Source organism: Aythya marila (assembly GCF_965140915.1).
Source record: "Aythya marila genome assembly, chromosome: 1".
NCBI classification, from domain to species: Eukaryota; Metazoa; Chordata; class Aves; order Anseriformes; family Anatidae; genus Aythya; species Aythya marila.
Window position 1 is genome coordinate 126,991,226 of NC_139042.1, and position 10,100 is coordinate 127,001,325.

Genomic DNA, 10,100 nt, shown 5'->3' on the forward strand with positions numbered 1-10,100 from the left:
ACAATGGAGCAGCTGGCTAATTTCTCATAAAATGTAATGTGAGCTCCCTCCTTGGCTAACGAGGTCCCCCTGTTACTTTTTTTCCCCTGTAGGACTGTTAGTTCACCTCATAGAAAGGTAGTTTCTACAGCTGTGTCCATTCCTGTGAGGGAGATTTATGAAACTTATTTTCCTGAAGAATCACTTCACTGTGCAGACTCAAAACCTGAGTGTTAGTGTATGCTTTTCCTCATATCATTGATCTGGAAAAGAAATGAGATGTGAAGAAATGTATTCCAAAAATGGAAAAAAAAAAATATGTCAGGTTACTGAGCAAAAGTAAATATCTTCTAAGATGTGGCCCTTGTCAGTAGGTCCTTCTAGTTCAGTAGTTTCTAGTCTGAAACATCTAAGATGAGGTTCCAACATCAAACAGAAGTGCTTAGTTCTTTTTGACAACAGTGCAGCTTGCCAGTTTTAAGATACAAGTTTACATTCTGGTTTACTATTGGCACATTCTGGTAGGATACAGAAAATAAAGCATGATCACAACTCTGCTGCTGAATACAGCTTCCCAAATTAAAGGACAGCCAAAAGGTTTAAAACATGTTATTCAATTCTTTGCTTCACGGCTGAACCTGAAGTAATACGGAATTAAATGCTATCTTCCTAAAATAAAGTTCTAATAAAAACAAAGTTGTAATAAAAACAGATGTATTATAAAGAGGTATCTGTGTTTTCTTCAGTAGTGGAAAGAAATATATGACAGTCAGAGAGGGTAGAAGTGAGGTAAAGAGGAAGAAAGAGAATATAGCAATCAGTGAGAGGGGAACTTTTGCTTGGCACTATCCAAACTGAGGAAGTTCAGATGTATTTTGATGTCTGTGCTGTTTCATTTGTGTCTGCTAGTATAAGGAGACCCTGCAAAGGAGTAGATTTTCTTCCTAGCTCACTAGCTGCAAATGTTAGTTCTTTTTTCTTCTTTTTTGTTCTGATGCTTTTTCAGCTTTACCAGCTATGACAGATGAAACAATATATGCCAATCTGAAATTTGAAAACTGCTACGAGCTGGATAATGTCCCAGAGCCTGAAGTTCCTAAGGAAAAAGGTATAGTATCTATTAAGCTTTTATGATTTATTCTTTCTAATGTAGATAGAATGGGGAATACTTTTAACTTAATTGCATGCCCAATGGGCCTTTGTTAGCTTTTTTACCCTTAGAAGAGTTATACTAGTTATACATGTGTTCTGTTTTTTGTTGCTTTCATTTCTACCTGAACTTTTCAGAGTTTGGAAGGTGTACCTCAAACAATTAACTTATTATTTAATGAAAATGTATATTACTGAGAGTTATACCAAGTTTGACAAATAGTTCTAATTGTTTAAACCTCAAAAAGTGTTAAGTAAATTTTTAAAGTTTATCAGATCCATTTAATTCCTTCATATGCTTACATTCCAGTTTAAAAATCAAATAACTTTAATTGACTTGATTGCTCTCCTTAAGTTCTAGCCTGAATTAATGCAGTGGTCTCTGAAATGGTTATATTTATTAAAGCAGTGAATGTATTTTAAATTCTGGGAGTTCTGCTTAATTTGTGTCAAATTGATTACAAGTGTCTGTGAAGATGAGCTCTTGATTTGAATGATGCAGCTGATGAGCACAAAAGACATATAAAGCGCAAACTGTTTGTGGAGTCAGGCTCTGGGAGCAGAGTTTTACAGACCAGAGGACAAGATACTTGTGATTTAAAGAGAATTTTGTAGGGAACTCTGTAAAATAGCAGTGTTCCTTAAGTTACAGTTTTGAATATTTCCAAAATATAATTCAGGGGCTAACAAACAAACAAACAAACAAAACAAACATATAAACTAAAAAACAACAACAATAAAAACTCTTAACTGTCTTTGCATTAAGCTCTAATCTCTTTCTTTAACATCTGATGACAGCAATATCCTCACATGTCCCCAGATGTACTCCTACAGTGTCCCAGAGTGGAAAACATATATTTCATGAGAAAGCCCCATCCTGAGATGGCACAAGCATCAAAATGGGGGAAGAAAGGAAAGAGAAAAACAAAACAAAACAAACAAACAAACAAAAACAAACAAACAAAAAAACCCACAATCTATAAATATATCCATTCTGGGACCACAAGAGGCCTACTGTAGAGGAAGGAGGACCTAGCCCAAGAATCATTTGGCTGTGCCAGATGTAGCAGCAGTAGTGTGAGGTTGCACAGTATTTTACATGGAACTTTTACTTAAAAAAACTCTTAAGGCAATACTTCAAATAAAACAGTCAAAGCTAAAACTACTCCTCAGTCTTACTTCATACTGGTCTCCAGAAAATATTTTGTATTTATATATGAAACCTCATGATCAGACCATAAAATCTTTCTTTTCATCTAAATGTTTCAAGGAATGTGGGCTATAACACTCAGTCTTCAGCCTGGAACTGTATATTTGTAGGGGTGGAAATTATTTATTTATTTATTTATTAAGCAATTTATTTTTGTTCTTTAACTCCAATTCATACTAGTCTACTTATAAGCCTGCCTTATTGAGTTAAATTTCTACTACTGAGGCTTTCCAGATACCTAATATTCAGCTTCAGAACACATATAGAAGCACCTTGACTGTAAAAAATATACGTGCCAGCAGTCAATGTATCCTTATGTCTTGTTAGGAAGTGAAAAGCACACATGTATGATTCTCCTGTGTAGACTTTATCTCCAATTGCCTTTTATTGCTCACTGCCTGTGAGATCAGTCTTTGCAAAATAATGCAGAAGGGAAGTGTTTTTTTGTCAACGGCCTGGGTATTTCTACTTTTATACAATACTAAGTGTTTATAGCCCCTCTCTAGAGTGGAGTTGTATTTTATGATGAAATGTGGGAGCCAGGAGAGAGGAAGATGTAATATATATTTAGCAAGACTTTTGTCAGTGTCTCTTACTGATAATGTCATTTTAAAGCTGAGGAAGTAGAGGCTGGGTAGTGGGCCGTTAGGTGGGTTGAAATCTGTGTAGACTACTGGCTCAAAGGGGAATAAGTGATGTCTGAATGTCTGTTTGGTGGCTAGAAATAAGCAGAATACCTCAGGGGCTGATATTGAAACAATAGTGTTCAATCTAGAACCTGAAAAATGACACTGAGCATGTCCTCAGCAAATTTATAATGATACTAAATCAGGGGTAGTGGTTGACCAAATAAATGACAGAGCTTCAATACAAAGGAACCTTTAAAAATTTGAGGACTGGGTAAGCAGACACTCCATCAAATTCCACAAGATGAAGCATGAAGTTGTGCAGTGGGGCTGGACTAATCCCAGTCAGTGATACAAACTGGGAAGCAGTCAGGCTGTGGAGAGCCCTGCTGGAACATTTATGGTGAATGGCGGTGTTAAATATGAGCCAGCAGTGATTTACTATTGCAAATATGTTTTCATTGTAAGCTGCCTACTGAGCTACATGAGCAGGATCATGGCCAGCATGTTGAAGGAAGTTTTTACTTCCTTAGATGCAGCACAAGCAGATCAACACTTTGAATACTATGCCACAGTTCAAGACATCTGGTATTTGAATTTCTTTCAATTGTTATAGTTCCTCAGCTTGAGTTTCTACAGTGTGAGGTCTTGTATTACATTCTGCCTGGGCTTGCTTCACCACAGATGTTGACCACAGATTGCACATTTCTCTGCATAGTTTCCACTCCTGTTCCTTCATCCTTTCAGTTCCTGTTCCTTAAGCACTTCACTGTCCAATTTTAAATCCACCTTTCTCTTTTCTAGACTAGCAATTTCTTCTCCATGTTTCTTTTTTTTTTTTAACTGACTTTATTGTACTAAGTCAAGCTGTTTGCAACTGTCCACAAAGCTTGTATTGTGGCAGACTTAATATCTGCCTTGGATTTAGTGCTTTCCCATTTTTATGAAATACTAGCTAGAAACCTTAAATACCAAGAAGTGCCACAGGACTTTACTATGGCATGCAAATTTAGCAGATTACCACAGAAATATATTGCACATCACAAATTGCCACAACAATATATTACATATGTGTTTTCATCTTTCAGTAATTTGTTTTCTAAAGTTCACAATACCTTGATTTCACAGTTTATTGCCTTGTAAAGGACTGAGGTTGTCCACTTTCTCCACTGAGTTGTTGTGGTCTCTCAATTTCTTACCTTGTCTGGCCATCTACTACTGTGTGCAGAGACTCTCTGCAGCAGGAATATACTACCGTAATATAGAAAGCAATGATTTATTAACTAACATGTCACAAAGATCTCTGGAATTTAATGAAGCTAATGTGTGTTCACCATTCCCTTAGTATCAAAATACCAATTCATGACTGAATTATTCCTAGGACTTCCCACTTCATCCCACTCTTGGTGGCCAGTAGTCCTGATTTTGATCACAATATGCCTGGCATTGCTGATGGGGCTGATGACTCTGGCAATTTTATGTAAGTACCAGTGCATTTTTGTTTGCTGGGGGGCTCAAGCTACTGAATGATGTCAGATGGACATCTCCTTCAGATGCAATTTCTGGTTCAGCTGAGAACAGGTAAACCAAGACAACAGCAGGTCAGCCTTCCCAGATATATCCACTTGCCACAGCATCTTTGTTCTCTTCTAGATGTGATGAGGCTGGAAGTGAGCAATAAGGAGTGGAGGTGGAAAGAACTGGAATAGGAGATTAACTGCTTTCTGTGGCTGCCATTGTCTGGTCTCTTTAAAACTGCGTTCACAATCCTGCTGTACTGACTAATGACGGGTTAATTTCCTGTTGACAAGTTCGAGTAATTCTGGATCTGAAGGGAAAGAAAAAGCTCTGTGTCACAGTAAAGAGGCTGTTTCCTTTATTTCACATCTGTAACAATTCTAGTGTGTGATCCAGAGCTAAGTTCATGTTTTTAGAAAAAAGCAGAGCCTGGAAAACAATACCATGGAAATATATGCTAAAATTGACACTGATTTTTTTATTAATTCATGTTCAAATGAGAAATAGAATTCCACTAGTCAAACAGCAATAACTGTAGAAATACACTATGCAAATGTCCTCCACCTCAACAGCCCTTACAAGTAACTGTTCAGGGAGGAATATCTCTCATATTGTTTATTTTTCCCTACTAACCTGCTAAGCCATTCCCTGGTGAACAGCACAGGGAGTTTTTACTGTAAGTTTCAGTTTCCAAAGGTTCCAAGGATTACAGGACACAGATTAGAGACCTCAACATGACAAAGAATGATCTGCATGCAAATTTCTCAAAAATCCTGCAAGCAATTGGAAATCAGCTATGCTTGGGAGGAAGAAAAGATCTTCAAAATAATGGTAAATTAATATGTTTCCATGAGGTTTTGCCTTTCAATATGACAGGGAAGAAAATGAGATGTGTCTTCTGTGTCTACTCAGGTCTGCCTCCCTAGGTAAGACACGAATATCCTAAAGTCTGAGCTAATGTGTGCTGACGCATCAGCTAAAACAGCCCGAGAGTTTGTTTACTGTCTCCTGACTGTGTCCAGTGTAGAACTGTTTGTGAAATCAGTTTGTCACAGCTCAGTTACTTAAGTGACATCTGACAATGAGCCAGTGAGAGAAGCAGTTACCTTCAGAAACTACATTCAGAGAAGTAAGAAATCCTGTTGTGACTGTTGAGAAGGGGGTTTTCATTTGTACAGATATTGTTCAACATACAAACTAACTGTCTAGGACTCCTGCTTAGTCAATGAAGAAAAACTGTCAGTGCAAGGATACAGTCCATTTCCTGCCAAGAAAGACAACTGAAATGACAAAAAATGTTTTTCACACCTGTTTTTTCCATTGACTAAAATGTGAATCCAGATGGGTTCATTCACATGAAGCGAAATCACCATTGCAGAATCCCGAAATAAATCTCATCTGCAATACCTGAATCTCCCTCAAGGCCTAATGGAATGAGATAGGCAGTGATTAAGTTTTCATCATTTTCATTACCCAAACCTTCTGGGACCTCACTGAGACTTTGACTGAATGAGGACAGTCGCAAACATCCCCATTCTATAGGAATTTTGTTGCCACGGGTCGAGAATGATTAAGGGCAGCCTAGGAGCAGCAATGGAGTGATGGTTTTCTTTTCCAGATCTAAACTGTGTGGTCTGCCCTACAAACTGGAATTGGCCAGGTGATGGTGATATGTGTTACTACCACTCTACTGAACGGAAGACATGGCAACAGAGTCATGGGTTTTGTTCCTCACAAAACTCTACTCTTCTGCTGGTAAAAGAGATGGCAAAGCTGGTATGGCCTGTTTTCTGACTCTTTAGCGTGAAAGAATCTGCCCTATTGCAAGAACAGCAGTGTTAGCCTGATGAATTTGGTAGAGGGCATAGACCGTGTACATTAGGACAGTCCCAGTTCTTCCATTACACAGCAGAGGGACTATGAAGTTAGCAGTTTCCTGGCACTTCACATGTCATTTTTGTAAATGGCACTGTGAGCAGGAAATTTTCTGCAGTGGTTATGTTGCTCTGCGAAGGGCTAAGACATAGATCTGGTCACTGCCCCACAAAATGCTGCCCTTCCAGTTGCTGGTGGTCAGCAACAGCACATCTTACCATGGCTTGCTGTGGCTCTTACTACTAGAATAACTGGTGAAAGTAGGTTTATGTCAGTTTAGTCATTAATTTAACAAGTGTTATGGATCCTTATGAGGATTTGCTAAGATGTGAGTGTGAAAAACTCTTTCAACCTGTTCTCCCAATAGACAAACCATAGTTATCCCAATTTTGTGAAAGTTCTTTCCACCAGAGTTAGTCTCATGTTCTCAAATAAGATGAAGACACTTGGGAATGAGTTGCTGAAGTCTGGCTTAACATTTTAGGAACTGAAAACAAACTTGGTTGGGAAGATAAAATGCCAGGTGTAGACTGAAATAATGCTTTTACCACAAGATCACAGCACACCCATTGGAAGTGAAGGCAGAAAATGTATTCCAAGAGCTAGTGGTCAGAGCTTGGCCTGTCTACACTCCAACACATGACAATGGCAATTCTCCTCTCTCTGAGCTGCAGGGTGCAATGTTTCCTCCAGAATGAAGAGAAAGTAACTTTATTCTCATCTTCGCAAATTGGTTACTATAAAGATCGAGAGGTGCAGTTTGTTCTACCTTTCTTAATCAGGGCACCAAGAGAGATGAAGAAAAAAAGAAAATGGAGAAGCACCCTAGGAGTGACAATGGGAAGTGAAGGAAGAGAGCAACAGAAAAAGAAAAAAAAAAAATCTTCAGAGATTTCCCTCAGTTAGGAGGGAGAAAGGCAGCATCATTTCCGTTTACCTTCTTACCTGTTCTGGTCAGAGAATTTTTTAAGAAGAAAACATCACTAACTGTCTAACTGTAAAACCTCCTCTAGTTGTCATGTTTCAGCTTTTGGAAATTAGTAAATGGTGCTACAGCCACATGTAAATGTTCCATAAATCAAACCCAATAGTTCCTTGGAGCAGCTTTCCTTTCACTGATGAAAAATGCTAAGGGCAAAGTAAAAGGGGAGGAATGATGCACGACTGAAAGGGAGAACAGCGATTCAGTATTTCCCTCAAAGGGTTTAAATCAGGTAGATAAGGGTGACATTGTCTTTCAGGATCATAAGTGTATCTTTGTGATTAAAAATAGTTCTCCTATCACCTCTCCTTGGATAGCAGCCCTTTCCTTTAAGAGCAGAACTTGTCATGATAGGTTTGCAATTTGTGATTATTTATGTTCTTTGAGCAGTTTCCATCACGGTTTGCAACTTCTGAGACAATGTCTTGAATATCTATTTTGAATTATTCTTACTCTGTATAGGAACTGGTTAAAAAATTTCCTGGAACAACATTCTGGCTTGGATTATCATTTAGAGCTGATAAGAAAGGCTGGTTCTGGGCAGACAACACAACTGTTACAGAAGAACAAAAGTCTTGGTAAGTTTTAATAACGTGGACAGATATTTCCTGCAGTACATAAATTTGGTCCTCACCCATGTGCTACTCTCACTTTTTTTAACACCAAAAAGACATAGGATAACCAACTTCTATACAATTTTTTGTATATTCAGGGTCTTCTTTTTCCATTTCAGATTTTTCTTGGCCTCACCCAGGACTGCTTCTAGGCTAATCTAGGCGCTAGTACTGGGGAGAAAAAAAGGTGCCTGACAGTTTCTATTCACAATTTAGTTTCAGACTGACCATAAATGTCATACATTTCTCTTGTAATTGATATCTTGCCTCAGTGAGGACACATGGAAAAATTCCAACAGAAAAGTGTTTTGTTTTGTGTTGTTTTTGTTTGTTTGTTTGTTTGTTTTTTAATTATTGTTATTATTATTTTATTTTGTTTTGTTTTGTTTTGTTTTAATATAAGGCACCATTTATTTTTCTAGAATCACTTCAATTCTGTTTAACATGTTATTTCAGAAATACAATATTTTTTTTTTTCTTGCTTTCCAGCCTGCTTTTTCATTATTGGACAGTATCCTCTTAACTGATACCCTACACTCAGTACACAGCAATTAGTGTTTCTTACTCTCAAGTACAGGAAAGGTTTAGAATCCAGCCTTACAGTCTGCTGGGAGTGTTTGTTGGCATATTCATGACAAGGCCAGCCTCCTAGGTGTTATTGCATTATGTTGCTAAACTCTGTTTCTTTGTTGAGGTTATGCATTCTTTGTGAAAGATAAATGAGGACTTCTTGCAAAGATAGCTCTTTCTGAAAAGTGTGAAAATGCACAGTTTGAATGAGATGGGATAAAATAATAAAGATTTTTGCATCATAGGACAAATAATTTACAACGTTCCCGCCTCTGTGGATATATTTACCATCATGCAATATACAACCAAGCATGTGAAGCAGTTGATTACTATGTCTGTGAAAAGCCTGCCATCCAGTTGCAGCGACGTAACAACCACCAGCAAGAGGAATGGTTTGTCAGATCAAGAGGATTATGAGAGTTTAGAAGATATTCAACAAGGTTGATTTTTTTTTTTTTTTTTCAAAATTATCACATAAGAATTTAAATATGTTGGGTCAGACCTAATACATTTTCCCATTTTCATTTTCTTTCAGACACATGTAAAAATGTCTTCACATTAAGGAAACACACACTGTGATGGGCTCCAGTGATCCATGTCTGTTTTTTTCAGGTTCAAAATGTCTAAACTATTACTCAGTTTTAGCCAACTTCAGTGATGAACAAAATGGGCAAAAGTGGTTGCCCAAGAAAAAAAAAAAAGCACAGTATCAAGGCAAACACATAAAGAAATTGCTCCTAGCACCATCCACTGATAACAGTCCTAATACCACTTGTTGGAACTATGTAGTTGGAACATAACACCAACTACGAGGATTAAATGCTTCCATTCAGGACACGCTTCTGAGGTCTTGCTGGTCTGACAGTACTAGGATGGAATATACAACACACAAACACAGTCATTCTCAAAAGGTGGGCCAGGGTGTTCACAAACAGTATAAATAATGGTAACTCACCATTCACTTCTCTGTGGTAACATTTCATAGCAGTTCCTTTCAATTTGTGTTGTACCTGTTCCTGTCTTTTGCAGTTAAAATGCAGGCCTTCTGCCCAGTAACTTCCCAGAGTCTCTCTTGGTCTTTATACTAGGTATATGAGAAATCTGATGTAGAAGCTGTCCTGAACATGACACATCCTTTCTTGCTAATGAAAGGCCTTTTGCCATAAATAATTTGTCATAAATAAATAAATAAATAAATAAATAAGTCTGATTTTATTTTCTCTAACAGTAGAGTTACTGCAAGGTAATAGAAAAGATGTTTCTAGGATGTTTCTTCATTTGTGAGATAGGCCTAAGAGCAGACGGGACTTTGTCAAAGACAGACATGCACTTTGTCAAAGACAGACATGAGCTGAGATTGACAGCTGTCCACACAACAGGCAGCCACAAAGCTACATCGTACCTTTCTGCAGCCTTGGTCTTTCAGGTGACCTTACTTCTTGTCCAAAACCACTCTGTGGTGCAGGAACTATATTTGTTACTGTAAAGGCAGCTGGGATTAGAGTAGTTTCACAGTGCACTGTGCTACTAAAACAGAAGCAGCTAGTTTTTTTATTCTCAAAAAGCAATAACTAAAA

General features: G+C 37.8%; 1 protein-coding gene across 2 annotated transcripts; it reads left to right on the forward strand.

Annotated features, from left to right (window-relative positions):
- Positions 1-827: 827 nt before the first annotated feature.
- Positions 828-9,728, forward strand: LOC309874017 (C-type lectin domain family 1 member B-like). Of its 2 annotated transcripts, XM_082751903.1 has the most exons (7): positions 831-1,087; positions 4,346-4,444; positions 5,170-5,313; positions 6,101-6,258; positions 7,802-7,917; positions 8,769-8,963; positions 9,059-9,728. In XM_082751903.1, the coding sequence occupies exons 1-6, from the start codon at positions 997-999 to the stop codon at positions 8,938-8,940; spliced, it is 780 nt and encodes a 259-aa protein (XP_082608029.1). In that variant the 5' UTR covers positions 831-996; the 3' UTR covers positions 8,941-8,963; positions 9,059-9,728. The 2 variants fall into 2 exon arrangements, with proteins under 2 accessions (XP_082608030.1, XP_082608029.1); XM_082751904.1 differs by lacking the exon at positions 5,170-5,313 and having other exon boundaries at positions 828-1,087.
- Positions 9,729-10,100: the final 372 nt, after the last annotated feature.

Coding starts and splice junctions, on each gene's coding strand:
- LOC309874017 (XM_082751903.1), top strand. CDS start 997: ATGACAGATGAAACAATATATGCCAATCTGAAATTTGAAAACTGCTAC. Junction 6,259..7,801: donor TAAAAGAGATGGCAAAGCTG/GTATGGCCTGTT, acceptor TACTCTGTATAG/GAACTGGTTAAAAAATTTCC. Junction 7,918..8,768: donor ACAGAAGAACAAAAGTCTTG/GTAAGTTTTAAT, acceptor TTTGCATCATAG/GACAAATAATTTACAACGTT.